A 21,666-nucleotide genomic window follows, 5' to 3' on the forward strand; every position below is an offset into this window, starting at 1 on the left:
GGACCGAAGGGCCTGTTTCCACACTGTAAGTAATCAAACCCTAACCCTAACCTAATCCTAACTCTAACATTAACCCAAACCCTACCCTGACCCTTGCCCTAATCCTAAACCTATCCCTGATGCTGCCCCAACCCAAACCCTTACTCTAACCTAACTCTAACCTTAACCCTAATCTGAAATCTAACCTGAACCCTAACCCTACCCTAACCATAACCCTGACCATGACCCTGACACTGATCATGACCCTAACCCTAACCCCAAACTCTAAAACCTAACCTTAACCCGAACCGGAACCTGAACTCTAACCTGGACCCCAATCCAAACCTGAACCCAAACCCTCACACTAAGTCTAACTCTAACCCAAACCTGAACCCTAACCTAAGCCTGAGCCCAATCCCCAACCTGAACCCCATCCTTGTCCCTGACCCTAACCCTAAACCTGACCCTGACCCTGCATCTATCCCTAACCATAACCCTAACTCCATCCTTAACCCTCAGCCTAATCCTAGCATGAACCCTAACCCTAACTCTAACCCTGGATCACATGGACCAGGCCAAGCCCTCTCAAAATATATCACGGAGATGGCCAAGATCCAAACTTTTTATTTTATTATAAGGCAAGTGTGAGGATTGTGTTACAGACGTGATTCAATTGGTCTATTTAACTCGATTGCAATACTTAATAAAATTGTATATTATTTAACTGCTAACCATCAATACTTTCTTGGCAAAGTCAAATACAGTAAAACAATTTATCCTCATGTACTATGTCCTCTATAATCCAGGAAAGAAAAAATCTCTGAAAAAAAAGTCCAACAGCAGAGAGAGAATTCAAGCTTTTTGCTGCAGCAGAGCAAGAGCTGTATCTATCAGCATCAACAATCAACTCCAAACCCCAATCTAAAGCAAAACTGAAACCTTGGGTCCATGTGAACCTGACTCCACCCGCTCATAAAACATAGAACACAGAAGAGTACAACATAGTACAGGCACTTTGGCCCTTGATGCTGGGCCACCTTTTTTATCCTACTCTAAGATCAAACTAGCCTATACTGTATACCCTACATTTTCATCCATGTGCCTATCCAAGAATTGCTTAAATGTCCCTAATGTATCTGACACTACTATCACTGTTGCTTCCTACGGATCCACCACTCTCTGAGTAAAGAACCTACCTCTGACATCTCTCCTAACTCTTCCTCCAATCACTTTAAAATTATGCTCCCTCATGATTTTTAGCCCTTAAATTTATTCCTTAAAACCCTTCTTTGAGATTCCCTGCTTCACTAAATTCCAGTTGCACTCTAATGAAAATAAGGCAGCACTTCTGCATTGTTTCGCCCGTTTCTCCCTTTTTGTTTCTCCCCTTCTTTTCCTATTTGTCCCACATTTGATTATCTATCTCCCCTTCTGTTTTTCTCTTTCCCCTCTCAACCCCATTTATGTCACTGGTCAGAGAAAGAAGGGGATGACTGTGACTGAGTAGAAATCCAGGAGCCTTTGTCATTGTCAAATATGTCTGACCTTCCTTAAGAGTGAGGGTTGCAGAATGATTGAGTTAACTGACCATGGCAACATTTAAGTGGAAAGTGCAACAAAGAATGCAGTATTAGTAGGGGATGGTATAATGAGGGGTATTGACATTGCTCTCTGCAGCAAACAGCGAGAGTACAAACAGCTATGTTGCCTGACTGGTAGCATGGTTTGGGACATGTGCTCAGTGTTGGACAGCAATCATTGAAATAATCCATTGCAATGCACTGACATGCAAAGAAAAAGTGAGATGCTACCACATGGCAAGTTCAGTGTCATTAATTGCAAGGACTTTATGTTAACTGTGTCCCAACTAGTGGCCTTGAGAACAGCACTGAAAGAGCTTAGCAGTTGAAGAGTCTGACAGAAGGGTCATGATTCTGGAAAACATTCCTGCTACACAGGTTCGAGATAGAAGCTGTCCTTGCAAAGATGTGGGCACAGGAGTCTATGTAGAATTTTATGGTAGCATCTCTAGAACTTTAGTTAGACCATATGTGGAATATTGCATACATTCTAATCACCAATTACTCAAAGGTTTTGGAGAGAACATAGAAAATGTTTATCAGATTACTGTTTGGTTTACAGGGTATTAGATTTGAAGAGATATTGGCCAAACTTGGCTTGTTTACACTTGAAAGTCAGAGACTAAGGGGTGATGTGATAAGAAGTTTACAAAATTATGTAAGGTATGGATAGAATGGATAGTCAAGAGCCTTTTCCCTGAGTAGAAATGTCAATTACTAGGGGACATAGGTTTAGGGTGAAATGGGGAGAGTTTAAAGGAGATGTAAGAGGCAAAGCTTTTACACAAAGATGGAAAGTACTGCCAGAGGAGATATCAGAAACAAATACAACAGCAATGTTTAAGAGGTATTAGATTAGATTCCCTACAATGTGGAAACAGGCCCTTCGGCCCAACAAGTCCACACCGACCCTCTGAAGAGCAACCCACCCAGACCCATTCCCCTACATTTACCCCTTTACCTAACACTACAGGCAATTTAGCATGGCCAATTCACCTAATCTGCACATCATTGGACTGTGGGAGGAAACCAGAGCACCTGGAGGGAACCCACGCAGACACGGGGAGAATGTGCAAACTCCACACAGAGAGTTGCCTGAGGTGGGAATTGAACCCAGGTCTCTGGCGCTGTGAGGCAGCAGTGCTAACCACTGTGCCACCCAAATATCTTGGCAGATACATGAACAGGCAGGATATATACAGGAATATAGACCCATGTAGAGGCAGAAGCTTATTAGTTTAGATAGGCGTCATGCGCCGGCACATATTTGGTGGACTGAATGCCTGTTCCTGTGCTAACCTCTCTTTTGTCCTTTGTTCAAATGTGAATGATAGGTCTCCGAACAGCACACTTTTTCCTCCTCATGTTCCTCTTCTCAGTTACCCCCTGATCCAGTCCCCCACACCTTTAAATAAACATATTTTGGAACACACAGTAATGATCACAATATTGAACACTGTGGCCTGTGTCACAAAGTTGGTCCCCTTTTTCTAAAAGCTGTTCCTTTTCTCAAGGATACTGTGACCTTGGTTTCTTTCAGAGGGTCATAAACAGCTCCTGGCTCTAGAGTGACTAGTTTGGTACAGAGTTGAAAAAGGATTTTGAGAGGCCTTTTGTTTATATGTAAATAGATGAGACTTCAGACCAAAGTGGTCATGTTTTAAAAGTGACCTGTATAATTAAATGGGCGCGGTCACCTCTCTAGCTGAGCAGTCCAGTCCAGAACTAGTTAGGGGTTCAGCTGTGTGGAAATAGGCTGCAAAACTCTCTCTCTCATTCTGCCCTTCTAACTTCAAGCATGTGTTCAATTTTTACGTACTTTTTAAGGGGGTTTGCTTATTGGAACTATTGTGTATAGGCTGAGTTCTGTAGGGGCTCTTTATTCTGTTCTTTGTGCTCAATTTCTGAATAAATTTCTGTCTGTTTTAAAACCTGGTAGTCAACCTAGCTAACTTATTCCAGGTAATTTTCACTGTATACTTACCAAAACAAATAGCAAAGTTATGGTTTAAGTTGCCTGCTTAAGAATGTCTTGAGTAGTCTAGCCTAGTTCATAACACCTGCTTATACTGGAGGATATTCTTCAACAAGTCAAAACTGTGGAAATGTATTTTCAACATCAATTGTTTATTCAATGTTGTCTCAACAAAGTCAATGGTTTCGCTGTAGCACCATTTGCTCAGAGTCTTAGTACTGAACAGCTGTAAACTCAATGGGTGGAATTCTTTTTTGTTGAGGCATTTAGTTGGCTCATCTATTGGTGTGCTGATGGCTACTTGTGTACAATCAATGATCTTTAGATGGCGGTAAAGGCCCACAGCCACTTTTGACTTTACTGACACCAATATTTCAAAACTGATGTCGGCACCCACCTTCTGGAGTTGGACATCCATGATCTAAATAATGCCACGATGAGCAGTTTATGGAAAAATGCCAGCCAGGTTTGATGGAATGACCTAGATGCACAAAAGTTCAGTGCTAAGGTGATATTGACGGCACATCAAATCATAGAACATAGAACATAGAACATAGAAGAATACAGCGCAGTACAGGCCCTTTGGCCCTCGATGTTGCGCCGATCCAAGCCCACCTAACCTATACTAACCCACTATCCTCCATATACCTATCCAATGTCCGCTTAAATGCCCATAAAGAGGGAGAGTCCACCACTGCTACTGGCAGGGCATTCCATGAACTTACGACTCGCTGAGTGAAGAACCTACCCCTAACTTCAGTCCTATATCTACCCCCCCTTAATTTAAAGCTATGCCCCCTTGTAATACCCGACTCCATACGCGGGAAAAGGTTCACACTGTCAACCCTATCTAACCCCCTAATCATCTTGTACACCTCAATCAAGTCACCCCTAAACCTTCTTTTCTCTAATGAAAACAGCCCCAAGTGTCTCAGTCTTTCCTCATACGATCTTCCTTCCATACCAGGCAACATCCTGGTAAACCTCCTCTGCACCCGTTCCAGTGCCTCCACATCCTTCCTATAGTATGGCGACCAAAACTGCACAAAATATTCCAGATGCGGCCGCACCAGAGTCTTATACAACTGCATCATGACCTCAGGACTCCGGAACTCAATTCCTCTACCAATAAAAGCCAGTACGCCATATGCCTTCCTCACCGCACTATTTACCTGGGTGGCAACTTTCAGAGATCTGTGTACATGGACACCAAGATCCCTCTGCTCATCCACACTACCAAGTATCCGACCATTAGCCCAGTACCCCATCTTTTTGTTATTCTTCCCAAAGTGAATCACCTCACACTTAGCTACATTGAATTCCATTTGCCACCTTTCTGCCCAGCTCTGCAGCTTCTCTATATCCTGCTGTAACCTGCCACATCCTTCCTCACTGTCAACAACTCCTCCGACTTTCGTATCATCCGCAAACTTGCTCACCCAACCTTCTAACCCCTCTTCCAGGTCATTTATAAAAATGACAAACAGCAATGGTCCCAAAACAGATCCTTGCGGAACACCGCTAGTGACGGCACTCCATGAAGAAACTTTGCCATCAACTACTACCCTCTCTCTTCTTCCATCCAGCCAATTCCTAATCCAAACCTCCAACTCACCCTCAATGCCATATCTCCGTATTTTCTGCAGTAGCCTACCATGGGGAACCTTATCAAACGCCTTACTAAAATCCATATATACCACATCTACCGCTTTCCCCTCATCAACCTCCTTCGTCACCTTTTCAAAGAATTCAATAAGGTTTGTGAGGCACGACCTGCCCTTCACAAAACCATGCTGACTATCCTTGATCACATTATTCCTATCCAGATGTGCATAAATCCTATCCCTTACAATTCTCTCTAAGACTTTGCCCATAACAGATGTGAGACTCACCGGCCTATAGTTACTAGGGTTATCCCTACTCCCCTTTTTGAACAAGGGAACCACATTTGCTATCCTCCAGTCTTCTGGCACTACTCCAGTAGACAAAGAGGACATAAAAATCAAGGCCAATGGCTCTGCAATCTCCTCCCTTGCTTCCCAGAGAATCCTAGGATAAATGCCATCAGGCCCAGGGGACTTATCTATTTTCACCTTTTCCAGGATTTCCAACACCTCTTCTCTACATACCTCAAAGCCATCCATTCTACTTATTTGTGACTCAGTATTCACATCGACGACAATGCCCTGTTCCTGAGTAAATACTGAAGAAAAGTATTCATTCAGTGTCTCCCCAATCTCTTCCGCCTCCACACGCAACTTCCCACTACTATCCTTGACTGGACCTATTCCTACCCTAGTCATTCTTTTATTCCTAACATACCTATAGAAAGCCTTAGGGTTTTCTCTAATCCTACCGACTAAGGACCTTTCATGTCCCCTCCTTGCTGCTCTTAGCTCTCTCTTCAGGTCCTTCCTGGCTACCCTATAACTCTCAATCGCCCCAATTGAACCTTCACGTCTCATCTTGAGATAGGCCGCCCTCTTCCATTTAACAAGGGATTCCAATTCCTTATTAAACCATGGCTCCCTCGCACGACCCTTTCCTCCCTGCCTGACAGGTACATAATTATCAAGGACACTCAATAGTTGCTCCTTGAACAAGCTCCACATATCATTTACACTCTTGCCTTGGAGTCTACTTTTCCAAGCCACACATCCTAAGTCATGCCTCACCGCATCATAATTTCCCTGACCCCAGCTATAACTCTTGCCCTGTAGTACACACTTATCCCTCTCCATCACGAGAGTAAAAATCACCAAATTATGGTCACTATCCCCAAAGTGCTCACCTACCTCTAATTCTAACACCTGGCCTGGTTCGTTACCCAGAACCAAATCCAGTATGGCCTCACCTCTTGTTGGCCTGTCTACATATTGTGTCAGGAAACTCTCCTGCACACATTGAACAAACACTGACCCATCTAACGAACTTGAGCTGTAGCTTTCCCAATCAATATCAGGAAAGTTAAAGTCCCCCATAACAACCACCCTATTACTGTCACTCATCTCCTGAATCATCTTCCCTATCCTTTCTTCAATGATTCTAGGACTATTAGGAGGCCTGTAAAAGACTCCTAACAGGGTGACCTCACCTTTCCTATTCCTAACCTCAGCCCAAACTACCTCAGATGGCAAGTCCTCATCCATCGTCCTTTCCACCACTGTAATACTATCTTTGACAAGCAATGCCACACCTCCCCCTCTTTTACCCCCACCTCTGACCCAACTAAAACATTTAAATCCTGGAACCTGCAACAGCCAATCCTGTCCCTGTTCTAGCCATGTCTCCGTAATAGCCACAACATCGAAGTCCCAGGTACCAACCCACGCTGCAAGTTCACCTACCTTATTTTGTATACTTCTTGCATTGAAGTATACACACTTCAAGCCACTTTCCTGTTTACAGACACCCTCCTTGGAAATTGATGCCATGTTCCTAACCTCCCTACACTCCAGGCCCTGCACCCTGAAGCTACAATCTGGGTTCCCATGCCCCTGCAGAGTTAGTTTAAACCCCCCCCAAGAGCACTAGCAAACCTCCCCCCAAGGATACTGGTGCCCCTCAGGTTCAGGTGTAGACCATCCTGTTTATAGAGGTCCCACCGTCCCCAGAAAGAACCCCAGTTATCCAAAAACCGGAATCCCTCCCTCCTGCACCATCCCTGTAGCCACGCATTTAAGTGTTCTCTTTCCTTATTCCTCGAATCTCTATCACGTGGCACGGGTAACAAACCAGAGACAACAACTCTGTTCGTTCTAACTCCGAGCTTCCAACCTAGCTCCCTGAAAGCCTGTCTAACATCCTCGGCACTCCTCCTACCTATGTCGTTGGTGCCAATATGGACCACGACTTCGGGCTGCTCCCCCTCCCCCTCCAGGACCCGGAAAACACGATCAGAGACATCACGTACCCTTGCACCTGGGAGGCAACATACCAAACGTGAGTGTCTCTCGTTCCCACAAAACCGCCTATCTGTGCCCCTAACTATTTGTGGGCGGCACGGTGGCACAGTGGTTAGCACTGCTGCCTCGCAGCGCCTGAGACCCGGGTTCAGTTCCCGCCTCGGGCGACTGACTGTGTGGAGTTTGCACGTTCTCCCCGTGTTTGCGTGGGTTTCCTCCGGGTGCTCCGGTTTCCTCCCACAGTCCAAAGATGTGCAGGGTCAGGTGAATTGGCCATGCTAAATTGCCCGTAGTGTTAGGTAAGGGGTAAATGTAGGGGTGTGGGTGGGTTTCGCTTCGGCGGGTCGGTGTGGACTTGTTGGGCCGAAGGGCCTGTTTCCACACTGTAATGTAATCTAATCTAATCTAATCTATCGAGTCCCCAATTATTACTGCTCTGCTCTTCTTCACCCTTCCCTTCTGAGTAACGGGGACAGGCTCCGTGCCAGAGACCTGAGCCCCGTTACTTACCCCTGGTAAGTCATCCCCCCCACAAGTATCCAAAACGGTATACTTGTTCTTGAGGGGAACGGCCGCAGGGGGTCCCTGCACTGGCTGCTTCCTCCCAGTCCCCCTCACTGTCACCCATCTATCTGCCATCTTTGGAGTTACTACTTCCCTATAACTCTGATCTATCACCCCCTCTGCCTCCCGAATGATCCGAAGTTCATCCAACTCCAGCTCCAGTTCCCTAACACGGTCTTGGAGGAGCTGGAGATGGGTGCACTTCCTGCAAGTGTAATCGGCAGGGACGTCGATGGCATCCCTCACCTCATACATGTTGCAGGAGGAACATTGCGCTGCCTTCACTGCCATCCCTCTAAAGCTAACTTTTACTTAAAAAAAACTGGGTCTAAAGAATACAACAAGCAAAATTCAGCACTTACCTACTTACCAAAACAGGTGTTATTATTAGGTTAGAGGAGGAGGGCGGGTGGGAGGCACTACCCGTGTAGTGCCTCGGGTTCTCTCCTTCGCGCTTGTGCACCTTAGCGCAAATCTAAAATACTGTACACTTAGTAATTACACCTTACACTAGAAAAAAACATTTAAAAACTATTTTAAAGCAGTTTTATTAGAGTAGGATTGATATGAACTGTACCCAATGACTATTAATTGCATGTTGTAGGCCTAATCTGTCTGAAATTTGCCAATACAGAGAATGACATTGCCTCTGTTTTTCAGTTTCAAATGTATTAAGAATTTCATGCAAACAAATATCATTTGTATTTTACTTGAGCATGTAATTTATTCTTTTCACAAATTTCCAGCAAGATCCACATTTGGAGCACATTAATATACTTCACATGTGCATTAAGCTTCTGTTGAAAAGTTTAATTAAATGTAAATAGATCATTTAATATTCAAGATGAAAGTATCACTAACAATAGTAAGGTATTTCTTTGGTTTCAGAGTTCAATGTTCAGTTTCTTCTTCAAATTCAATCATGTCCTTGTAACTGCGTTTGAAAAATCCACACTGTGAAATAAGAAGAACGAAAATGAATGTAAGAGTTTAGAACATAAGAACATGATTAAGAAACAGCTGTTTGGAGGCTATGAAAAACTGACTTCTGAAATGGATACGTGACCTTTATTGGTCAGTATTCAGCTGCAAGCTACATCCATGGATTTACCTTTTACAGTAGTAGCATCAATTTGTACTCCTAAAATGTAGAGAGTCCCACAGGTTTTGGTGATGAGTTGACTGGCCTCCCCAGGATTTTCAATCATGAATTTTAATTTGTCCACCAGCAAATCCTTACCATCTACATCACACAAGAAATGTGAATGTACAGATAATGATACTTTGCAACACTGATCTACGTGTTATTGCTTCTTTAGAAACCCTAAGAGATACCATATTCTAAAAAAAATCTGAAATGTAACCCAAACCAACAGTCAGTGGAAATGAACACTGACAAATGAAATGCCCTGGGAAAGGTATCACAGTAAGCCAGCTCTGAAGAAGAGTTAAAAGATAATCAATATGTTAATTCTATTTCTCTATAGATGCTGCCAGATGTGTTGAATTTCTCCAGCATTCTCTGCATTTGTTACAGTAGACCAAGGCTGATCATACATTACATGTTCAACACGGTCATCTTGCTTCAGGAGTGCTTGGAATTTGTTACAATAATATCATGCATTAATGCTCCAGTTTTCCAGTGTCATGTTTTTACATTGGTTAGCAACTGAAAACAATTTTGCTCATCTTGCAGGCATGCTGCAAAAGTAATGGTATGATAACATATATCATTGGTGCCCCTCAAGAAATTATAACAAATTGTCTCTCTCTAATGGAAAGAGATGTCTATGGTCCTATGTGGAATTTGACTAATTAACTTATTAACTGTTAATGCACAATTTACCCAAACATTTCAGAGGAATAGAAAATATGCTTTAACTTGCAAATCTTCAGAGGATACTGGCCAATTTACCAACATTCACAGTCTCATTGGTAAAAAGCACAAAAATAATTGACTGCTTTGTGGAAAACCTAAGCTCGGTCCATAACAATGACCCAACATACCAATTGCCTGCCACTTCAACATACCATGTTGCCTGGCTAACATCTCTGTCTCAGGCTTGCTGCAGTGCTCTAGTGGGGCTCTGCACATGCTGGAAGAACAATACCTCATTTTCCACTTGGGAACCTGCAGTCCTCAGCACTCAGTATCAAGTCCAATAATTTTAGGGCCTGAGCACCTGTTTTCATATTCTTTACCTACCCCTCACACCTCTGGCCCTGACATCACATAGGCTGCTTTCATCATAGCCAACTCATTTTCACCCACAAATGGTCTCTATTATCAGCTTCTGTTTATCCCCGGCTCACAAGAGCTCACCGGCAGGCAGAAAGATGGTTTGAAGTATGTCTACTTCAATGCCAGGAGCATCCGGGATAAGGTGGGAGAACTTGCAGCATGGGTTGGTATCTGGGACTTCGATGTTGTTGCCATTTCGGAGACATGGGTAGAACAGGGACAGGAATGGTTGTTGCAGGTTCTGGGATTTAGATGTTTCAGTAAGAACAGAGAAGATGGTAAAAGAGAGGGAGGTGTGGCATTGTTAACCAAAGACAGTATTATGGTTGCAGAGAGGACATTTGAGGACTTGTCTACTGAGGTAGTATGGGCTGAGGTTAGAAACAAGAAAGAAGAGGTCACCCTGTTGGGTGCTCTCTATAGGCCTCCGAATAGTTCCAGAGGAGTAGAGGAAAGGAGTACGAAAGAGTACTTTAAATGGGCCAATTTTTGTCCAATGTGTGCAGGAGGGTTTCCTGACATAGTATGTAGACAGGCAAACAAGGGGCGAGGCCACATTGGATCTGGTACTGGGTAATGAACCTGGCCAGGTGATAGTTTTGGAGGTAGGTGAGCACTTTGCTCATAGTGACGACAATTCGGTTATGTTTATTTTAGTGATGGGAAAGTTAAGCATATACGCAGGGCAATAGTTATTGCTTGGGGAAAGGCAATTATGATGTAATTTGGCAAGATTTAGATGTATAGGATCGGGAAGGAAACTGCAGGGGATGGACACAATTGAAACATGGAGCTTATTCAAGGAACAGCTACTGCATGTCCTTGATATGTATGTATCTGTCACGCAGGGAGGAAGTTGTCGAGCGAGGGAGCCGTGGTTTACTGAAGAAGTTGAATCTCTTGTCAAGAGGAAGAAGGCGATTTACATTAGGATGAGACATGAAGGATCAGTTAAGGCACTTGAAAGTTATAAGTTAGCCAGGAAAAACCTAAAGAGAGAGTGAAATAGAGCTAGGAGGGGACGTGAGATGTCATTGTCAGATACAATGAAGGCAAACCCTAAAGCTTTCTATCGGTATTTCAGGAATAAGAGAATGTCTAGAGAAAGATTAGGCCCAATCAAGGGCAGCAGTAGGAAGTTGTGTGTGGAGTCTGAGGAGATAGGGGAAGCACTAAATGAATATTTTTCATCAATATTCACACTGGAAAAAAAAACCATGTTGTCGAGGAAAATACTGAGATACAGGGTAGGAAACTAGACCGGATTGAGGTTCACAAGGAGGAGATGCTAGAAATTCTAGAAGGAGTGAAAATAGATACGTTCCTCTGGGCCCGATCGGATTTATCCTAGGATTCTCTGGGAAGCCAAGGAAGAGATTGCAGAGCCTTTGGTTTTGACTTTTATGTCATCACTGTTCACAGGAATAGTGATGAGCCAGAAGACTGGATCACAGCAAATGCTGTCCCTTTGTTTAAGAAGAGGTGTAAAGACAACCCTGGCAATTATAGACCTGTGAGCCTTACTTTGGTTGTGGGTAAAGTGTTGGAAAAGGTTATAAGAGATAGGATTTTTCATCATCTAAAGAGGAATATGTTGATTAGGGATAGTCAACATGGTTTTGTGAAGGGTAGATTGTGCCTCACAAACCTTATTGAGTTATTTGAGAAGGTGACCAAACAGGTGGATGAGGGTAAAACAGTTGATGTGGTGTATATGGATTCCAATAAGGCATTTGATAAGGTTCCCCATGGTAGGCTATTGAACAAAATATAGAGGCATGGGATTGAGGGTGATTTAAGGTTTAGGTCAGAAATTGGCTGGCTGAAAGAAGAAAGAGGGTGGTGGTTGATGGTAATTGTTCATCTTGGAGTTCACTTACTAGTGATATAATTCAAGGATCTGTTTTGGGACCACTGCTGTTTGTCATTTCTATAAGTGAGCTGGATGAGGGCAGAGAAGAATGGGTTATTAAATTTGTGGATGACACTTAGGTCAATGGAGTTGTGGATTGTGCTGAAGGATATTGTGGGTAACAGAGAGCCATAGATAAGCTGCAGAGCTGGGCTGAGAGGTGGCAAATGGAGTTTAATGCAGATTGACAGGATTGTTAAGAAGGAGAAAGTGAGGTCTGCAGATGCTGGAGATCAAAGTTGAAACTTTATTGCTGGAACAGCACAGCAGGTCAGGCAGCATCCAGGGAACAGGAGATTCGACGTTTCGGGCACAGGCCCTTCCTCAGGAAGGGCCTGTGCCCGAAACGTCGAATCTCCTGTTCCCTGGATGCTGCCTGACCTGCTGTGCTGTTCCAGCAATAAAGTTTCAGGATTGTTAAGAAGTCATACAGTGTTTTGGCCTTTATTAATAGAGGGATTGAGTTCCGGAACCAGGAGGTTATGCTGCAGCTGTACAAAGCTCTGGTACGGCCACACTTGGAGTATTGTGTACAGTTCTGGTCACCGCATTATAAGAAGGATGTGGAAGCTTTGGAAAGGGTGCAGAGGAGATTTACTAGGGTGTTGCCTGGTATGGAAGGAATGTCTTACGAGGAAAGGCTGAGGGCCTTGAGGCTGTTCTCGTTAGAAGGTTGAGAGGTGACTTAACAGAGACATACAAGATAATCAGAGGGTTAGATAGGGTGGACAAGTATGGGGACAGCAAACACAAGGGGACACAACTTTACAGGCACGGTGGCACAGTGGTTAGCACTGCTGCCTCACAGCGCCTGAGACCTGGGTTCAATTCCCGCCTCAGGCGACTGACTGTGTGGAGTTGCACATTCTCCCTGTGTCTGCGTGGGTTTCATCCGGGTGCTCTGGTTTCCTCCCACAGTCCAAAGATGTGCAGGTCAGGTGAATTGGCCATGCTAAATTGCCCGTAGTGTTAGGTAAGGGGTAAATGTAGGGGCATAGGTGGGTTGCGCTTTGGCGACTTGGTGGGCCAAAGGGCCTGTTTCCACGCTGTAATCTAATTTTCACTTTGAGTGTGAGCAGTAGCTAAGGTAAGACAGTTTGTTTTAAAATTACTTACCGGTAGCGGGCAGTGGTGTTTTTTTCTCTCTTTACAGAAAGAGCGGGAGCAGCAGGGGGAAGTGACGAAGCCCGGAAGGGCAGCCGGGTAGGTTTTTTTTCCCTTTAAAAGCGCGCAGGAGAAGAACCCGAGGCACTACAGAGGGAGTGTCTCCCACCCGCCCTCCTCCTCTAACCTAAATAATAAGACCCGTTGTGGTAAGTAGGTAAGTGTTGCATTTTGCTTGTTGTATTCTTTAGACCCAGTTTTTTTTTTATAAAAGGTTACTTTCAGAGGGATGGCAGTGAAGGCAGTGCAATGTTCCTCTTGCAACATGTTTGAGGTGAGGGATGCCATGGACGTCCCTGCTGATAACACTTGCAGGAAGTGCACCCATCTCCAGCTCCTCCAAGACCGTGTTAGGGAACTGGAGCTGGAGTTGGATGAACTTAGGATCATTCGGGAGGCAGAGGGGGTAATAGATCGGAGCTTTAGGGAAGTAGTAACTCCAAAGATGGCAGATAGATGGGTGACAGTGAGGGGGACTGGGAGGAAGCAGCCAGTGCAGGGATCCCCTGCGGCCGTTCCCCTCAAGAACAAGTATACCGTTTTGGATACTTGTGGGGGGGACGACTTACCAGGGGCAAGTAACGGGGCTCAGGCCTCTGGCACGGAGCCTGTCCCCGTTACTCAGAAGGGAAGGGTGGAGAACAGCAGAGCAATAGTAATTGGGGACTCGATAGTTCGGGGCACAGATAGGAGGTTTTGTGGGAACGAGAGAGACTCACGTTTGGTATGTTGCCTCCCAGGTGTAAGGGTACGTGATGTCTCTGATCGTGTTTTCCGGGTCCTTAAGGGGGAGGGGGAGCAGCCCGAAGTCGTGGTCCACATTGGCACCAATGACATAGGTAGGAGGAGCGCTGAGGATGTTAGGCAGGCTTTCAGGGAGCTAGGTTGGAAGCTCAGAGTTAGAACGAACAGAGTTGTTGTCTCTGGTTTGTTACCCGTGCCACGTGATAGAGAGTCGAGGAATAGGGAGAGAGAACAGTTAAATGCGTGGCTACAGGGATGGTGCAGGAGGGAGGGATTCCGGTATTTGGATAACTGGGGTTCCTTCTGGGGAAGGTGGGACCTCTATAAACAGGATGGTCTACACCTGAACCTGAGGGGCACCAGTATCCTTGGTGGGAGGTTTGCTAGTGCTCTTGGGGGGGGTTTAAACTAACTCTGCAGGGGCATGGGAACCCAGACTGTAGCTTTAGGGTGCAGGACCTGGAATGTAGGGAGGTTAGGAACATGGCATCAATTTCAAAGGAGGGTGCCTGTAAACAGGAAAGTGGTTTGAAGTGTGTATACTTCAATGCAAGAAGTATACGAAATAAGGTAGGTGAACTTGCAGCATGGGTTGATACCTGGGACTTCGATGTTGTGGCTATTACGGAGACATGGGTAGAACAGGGACAGGATTGGCTGTTGCAGGTTCCAGGGTTTAAATGTTTTATAGGGTCAGAGGTGGGGGTAAAAGAGGGGGAGGTGTGGCATTGCTTGTCAAAGATAATATTACAGCTGTGGAAAGGACGATGGATGAAGACTCGCCATCTGAGATAGTTTGGGCTGAGGTTAGGAATAGGAAAGGTGAGCTCACCCTGTTAGGAGTTTTTTACAGGCCTCCTAATAGTCCTAGAAACGTAGAAGAAAGGATTGCGAGGATGATTCAAGAGAAGAGTGAAAGTAATAGGGTGGTTGTTATGGGGGACTTTAACTTTCCTGATATTAATTGGGAAAGCTATAGCTCAAGTTCGTTAGATGGGTCAGTGTTTGTCCAATGTGTGCAGGAGGGTTTCCTGACACAATATGTAGATAGGCCAACAAGAGGTGAGGCCATACTGGATTTGGTTCTGGGTAATGAACCAGGCCAGGTGTTAGAATTAGAGGTAGGTGAGCACTTTGGGGACAGTGACCACAATTCGGTGACCTTTACTCTAGTGATGGAGAGGGATAAGTGTGCACTACAGGGCAAGAGTTATAGATGGGGGCAGGGAAATTATGATGCTGTGAGGCATGACTTAGGATGTGTGGCTTGGAAAAGTAAGCTTCAAGGCAAGGGTGTAATTGATATGTGGAGCTTGTTCAAGGAGCAACTATTGAGTGTCCTTGATAAGTATGTGCCCGTCAGGCAGGGAGGAAAGGGTCGTGTGAGGGAGCCATGGTTTAATAAGGAATTGGAATCCCTTGTTAAATGGAAGGGGGCGGCCTATGTAAAGATGAGGCGTGAAGGTTCAATTGGGGCGATTGAGAGTTATAAGGTAGCCAGGAAGGACCTGAAGAGAGAGCTAAGAGCAGCAAGGAGGGGACATGAAAGGTCCTTAGTTGGTAGGATTAGGGAAAACCCTAAGGCTTTCTATAGGTATGTCAGGAATAAAAGAATGACTAGGGTAGGAATAGGTCCAGTCAAGGATAGTAGTGGGAAGTTGCGTGTGGAGGCTGAAGAGATTGGGGAGACACTGAATGAATACTTTTCGTCAGTATTCAATCAGGAACAGGACATTGTTGTCAATGTGAGTACTGAGTCACAATTAAGTAGAATGGATGGCTTTGAGGTATGTAGAGAAGAGGTGTTGGAAATTCTGGAAAGGGTGAAAATAGATACGTCCCCTGGGCCTGATGGCATTTATCCTAGGATTCTCTGGGAAGCAAGGGAAGAGATTGCAGAGCCATTGGCCTTGATTTTTATGTCCTCGTTGTCCACAGGAGTAGTGCCAGAAGATTGGAGGCTAGCAAATGTGGTTCCCTTGTTCAAGAAGGGGAGTAGGGATAACCCTAGTAACTATAGGCCGGTGAGTCTCACTTCTGTTGTGGGAAAAATCTTAGAGAGAATTGTAAGGGATAGGATTTATGAACATCTGGATAGGAATAATGTGATCAAGGATAGTCAGCATGGTTTTGGTGAAGGGCAGGTCGTGCCTCACAAACCTTATTGAATTCTTTGAGAAGGTGACTAAGGAGGTGGACGAGGAGAAAGCAGTAGATGTGGTGTATATGGATTTTAGTAAGGCGTTTGATAAGGTTCCCCATGGTAGACTACTGCAAAAAATACGGAGGTATGGCATTGAGGGTGAGTTGGAGGTTTGGATTAGGAGTTGGCTGGCTGGAAGAAGACAGAGGGTAGTAGTTGATGGCAAATGTTCATCTTGGAGTGCCGTCACTAGTGGTGTTCCGCAAGGATCTGTTTTGGGACCATTGCTGTTTGTCATTTTTATAAATGACCTGGAGGAGGGGTTAGAAGGTTGGGTGAGTAAGTTTGCGGATGATACGAAAGTCGGAGGAGTTGTAGACAGTGAGGAAGGATGTGGCAGGTTACAGCGGGATATAGATAAGCTGCAGAACTGGGCAGAAAGGTGGCAAATGGAGTTCAATGTAGCTAAGTGTGAGGTGATTCACTTTGGTAAGTGTAATAAAAAGATGGGGTACTGGGCTAACGGTCGGATACTTGGTAGTGTGGATGAGCAGAGGGATCTTGGTGTCCATGTACACAAATCTTTGAAAGTTGCCACCCAGGTAAATAGTGCGGTGAAGAAGGCATATGGTGTACTGGCTTTTATTGGTAGAGGAATTGAGTTCCGGAGTACTGAGGTCATGTTGCAGTTGTATAGGACTCTGGTGCGGCCACATCTGGAGTATTGTGTGCAGTTCTGGTCGCCATACTATAGGAAGGATGTGGAGGCACTGGAACGGGTGCAGAGGAGGTTTACCAGGATGTTGCCTGGTATGGTAGAAAGATCGTATGAGGAAAGGCTGAGGCACTTGGGGTTGTTTTCATTGAAGAAAAGAAGGTTTAGGGGTGACTTGATAGAGGTGTATAAGATGATTAGGGGTTTAGATAGGGTCGACAGTGAGAATCTTTTTCCACGTATGGAGTCAGCTAATACAAGGGGGCATAGCTTTAAAATAAGGGGGGGTAGGTATAGGACAGATGTTAGGGGTAGGTTCTTTACTCAGCGAGTCGTGAGTTCATGGAATGCCCTGCCAGTAGCAGTGGTGGACTCTCCCTCATTATGGGCATTTAAGCGGGCATTGGATAGGCATATGGAGGATAGTGGGCTAGTGTAGGTTAGGTGGGCTTGGATCGGCGCAACATCGAGGGCCGAAGGGCCTGTACTGCACTGTATTCTTCTATGTTCTATGTTCTATGTTCTATGTTCTATAAAGTGAGGGGAGATAGGTATAAGACAGATGTCAGAGGTAATGTGTTTACTCAGAGAGTAGTAAGGGTATGGAATGCTTTGCCTGCTTCGGTAGTAGATTCGCCAAGTTTAAGTGCATTTAAGTTGTCATTGGACAGGCAAATGGACGTACATGGAATAGTGTAGGTGGAATGGGCTTCAGATTAGTATGACAGGGCAGCGCAACATCGAGGGCCGAAGGGCCTATACTGCGCTGTAATGTTCTATGTTTTATGTTCTAAGTGTGAGGTGATTCATTTTGGAAGGAGCAACAGGAATAAACAGTACTGGGCTAATGGTAAGATTCTTGGTAGTGTAGATGAGCAGAGAGATCTCGGTGCCCATGTTCATAGATCCCTGAAAGTTACCACCCAGGTTAATAGGGTTGTTAAGAAGGCATATGCTGCAGCTGTACAAAACCGGTGTGGCTGCACTTGGAGTACTGCGTACAGTTCTGGTCAGCCCGCATTATAGGAAGGATGTGGAAACTTTGGAAAGGGTTCAGAGGAGATTTACTGGGATGTTGCTTAGTATGGAGGGAAGGTACTGGCACTCGAGCAGCCAGGTGCAGCCTGGACTTTTTGTATAGGTCCCACCTGACCTGAAAGAGATCCCAATAGTCAGATATCTGAATCTCTCCCTCCCACACCAGCTGCTTTGTCAAATATTCAGCTGTACTACCTTCCTATTTCTGGCCTCACGAGGACATGGCAGGAAGAGTACTCCTGAGATTACAAGTCTCGATATCCTGCATTTTAACTTTTTGCCTAAATTCCTTTTGCAGGATATCATCACACTACCTGCTATAGTCATTAGTTCCAATATGGACTACGACCTCTGGCTGTTCAGCCTCAGTTTTCATTATGCACTGTGCTCACTCATGAGAGTCGACGTTTTGAACATAAGCTCTTCATCAGGAATGATTCCTGATGAAGAGCTTATGCTCGAAATGTCGACAGTGAACCGATTTGGTTCCCTTATCTAAAGAAAGATATACTGGGATTGGAAGCAGTCACTAGGTTGATGATGATATGGAAAGATTTTCTTATGAGGAAACATTGAGTAGGTTGGGCCAATGTATTCAGTGGAGTTTAGGAAATGACACTTTACAACATAGAGCTTTTCGAAACATATAAGACTCTTATAGAATCTGATAAGATGAATGAGGAGTGGCTGTTTTCCACTGAGAGTCCAGGACCAGAGAGTATCATCACAGAGCAACAGGTCTCCACTTAAGACAGAGATGAGGAAGAATTTCTTCTCTGGGACAGTAGTGAATCTGTGGAATTCTTCACTGCAGAGAGCTATCATAGCTGTGTCTTTCAGAATATTGAAGGTTGAGATGCACAGATTTTTAATCAGTAGGGAAATCAAGGTTATGGGGAAAAGGCAGGCAAGTGAACTAGAGGATTATCAGATCAACCATGATTTCAAAGAATGGTGGAGAAGATTTGATGGGTTGAATGGCTTACTTTTGCCCACATCTTAAGCTTTTATGGATATCTTGAAATAGCCAGTAGTATTAAGCATAACTTTCTCAATACAGTCTTAGGTGGTTTCGCTGCAAATTCCCATATGGCTATTTCAGATTTCAACTCAACAACATTATTGATCAAACAATAAAAGCAAAATATTGCAGATGGTGGAGTTCTGAATATTCGTTTCTGAAGAAGAGGAAAATTTGACATTAAATGTTATTTCTATTTTTCTTTTCAAAGATGTTGCCAAATTTGAGTTTCTCCAGCACTTTGTGATTTTAAGATTAACCAGACCTTATGCAACAGTACACATGAAAATTAGATCAGATCGTATACAAAAGTTGAATACTACAGATGCTGGAAATATAAATTAAAAACAGTATGTTAGAAATATATATTGGAAACAGCAACATCTAACAACTTGCCACTGACCTGAAACATTGTCTTTGTTTCACTTTTCACAGGTATTGTCTAATTTGATGAGCATTTCTGGCATTTTCTGCTTCTATTTCTAAATTAAACAGCTTTGCATTTTCTATATTCCCACCTAATTCCATATTATTTCTAAACTCTCAAAGTCTATTACAGTTCTATGTTCTTTAATTCTACTTTGTGGCACTATATTTTGGTGCCCACTCCTCTGCCTAAATACTTTAAACCATCTTCCTGCTCCCAGCTCTGCCATAGCAACATGTCCACCTTGTACTGATCCATCCTGCTACATATCCAATTCTAATATCCAAAAATTAAGAGGCTGTCCTTCTTGCACTATGTCTCTGATATGCATTAACATACCAAAATCTTCCCACTGCTTTACGCATGACATTCAGATTGATCATTACCTTTGGAATACTGTTTTTTAACATGCTCCTCAGCTTTTTAAGTTAATTACTCAGTGCATGGTAAATATTTGTTATGGCCACTCAATCTTTTGCTTTGCAGTTGACAGAAAGACATCTTGGTGGACTGATCTTTCTTTGCGTTTTCCTATAGCCAGCTGGTCAGTTGACCCATTATGGTTTCCATATTTAAGTCAAAAATTAACTCAACTCAAATGTTTAACACAATTTATTTCTCCTTGTACATTCTTATTTAATGAGACAAATGTATTCAGGATTTCCATTTAGGTAGTGCGTATGATTATCATACAGGGAGGTCAACTGCAGAGCGTTCACATCTAAGTGAGATGTACTATGCTTTACTATTGCATTGTTTTTCACAGAGAGTTGTGAATGCATGGAATGCATTGCCAGCTGCGGTGGTGGAAGCAGAGTCATTGGGGACATTTAAGCGACTGCTGGACATGCACACGGATAGCAGTGAGTTGAGGGGTGCGTAGGTTAGGTTACTATAATTTACATTAGGATTAAATCTCAACACAACATTATGGGCCAAAGGGCCTGTTCTGTGCTGTATTTTTCTATGTTCTATGTTCTATTGTGAGGTGGACCATTTAGGATTCATATCTAGTATGGTGGGCTGTGTAAGATTCACATTTAGTGGGATTCATGTTTAATATGGTGGACTGCATATGCAGTATGTGTTATAGTAAATCTAAAAATTGTATTTTGGTCATTAACAGTATCTGTAAGGTCAGTATACAAATGCTTTTAATAACTGTCACCATGAACATTTAATGCATTTTCTATTCTCAATTGGTGCACCTGCATTTGCTTAGTTTCGAAACACAATTCCAAACAATAACTCACACTAAAGTTAAATATTAATTGTTCCGGTCAATATCCATTCTACCCCCCTCATTCTCATGCTTTCTAGTGATAAGAAAAATCTGGAGTGCGACAGAGCTTGTCCCTCCTCTTTGTGTTTCCTGGCAACTTGTGATTCCATCAGTTAGTTTTATTACTCAAATTCAGTTTTTGACACCCACCTTGTACAGAATTAAAATAATCAAAAGTAGAAGCAGGATTCCACCAACTGTGCTCCCAGCCACCACAGGGATAGCGTTAAAGACTGGAGTATTTACAATGGTCACGTGCATCTAAATAGTAAATAATGAATATCAGTTACAAGTTATTCAGTTGTAATCAGAAAAACATGTATTCTGAAGGGACTATTTTTCAGGGAAGAGAGTCAAAGATCATCAGTGCCCAGGTCTATGGAATTCCCGATGCTAATGAGGATGCAGTCAATGTTCCAAACCCTTTTGCCTCATTCTTCATTCCAACTAAGCAAGACCTCAAATCAGTGACCTTTAACTCACCCTCTAGAATCATTGACTACAGAAACAATGCTTCAGCCAATTCAGTCTGTACCACCAAAAACATACTACTAGCTACACTAGTCCCACTTTGCCAAACCTATTGCCTTGAATGGTATGACACTTCAAGTGCTTATCCAAGTACTTTTTAAAGGTTGTGAGATTTCCCATCTCAACTACCCTCCCATGTAGTGCATTTCAAATGGCTACCACTCTGAGTGAAAAGGCTTTTCCTTAAATCTCCCCTAAAACTCCTTTCACTTTAAAATTATGCCCCCTGCGACTAAGGGAACAGCTGATTTCTGTTCACCCTGTCCATTCCTCTCATAATCTTATAGACCTCTATCAGGATTCTTTGCTAACCAGTGAATCATTGTGCCACCCACGTATTTTATGGCTATGCCAAAAGTCAAGAAGGGATTTATTTCATGTATCTGGGTCTTTGGATACAAGAGAGATGAGAAGTTGGGAAGTGGAGAATGGGAGTGGGGCTTC

At 43.8% G+C, this 21,666-nt stretch overlaps 1 protein-coding gene across 2 annotated transcripts in view; it reads right to left on the bottom strand.

The window, feature by feature from the left end:
• Positions 1–8,698: 8,698 nt before the first annotated feature.
• Positions 8,699–21,666, bottom strand: part of LOC122561888 (integrin alpha-E-like) — a 397,374-nt gene continuing 384,406 nt past the window's right edge. For both annotated transcript variants that reach the window (XM_043714220.2, XM_043714221.2), the window contains 2 exons: positions 20,842–20,952; positions 8,699–8,957 (listed from right to left, as the gene is read on the bottom strand). In XM_043714220.2, the coding sequence (XP_043570155.2) occupies positions 8,895–8,957; positions 20,842–20,952 (174 nt within the window). In that variant the 3' untranslated portion in view covers positions 8,699–8,894. The remainder of the gene's footprint in view (positions 8,958–20,841; positions 20,953–21,666) is intronic.

The sequence above is a fragment of the Chiloscyllium plagiosum genome, unplaced genomic scaffold (genome assembly GCF_037043375.1).
Source record: "Chiloscyllium plagiosum isolate Xiang-an unplaced genomic scaffold, Cpla_swu_hap1 HiC_scaffold_31, whole genome shotgun sequence".
In the NCBI taxonomy this organism is placed as follows: domain Eukaryota; kingdom Metazoa; phylum Chordata; class Chondrichthyes; order Orectolobiformes; family Hemiscylliidae; genus Chiloscyllium; species Chiloscyllium plagiosum.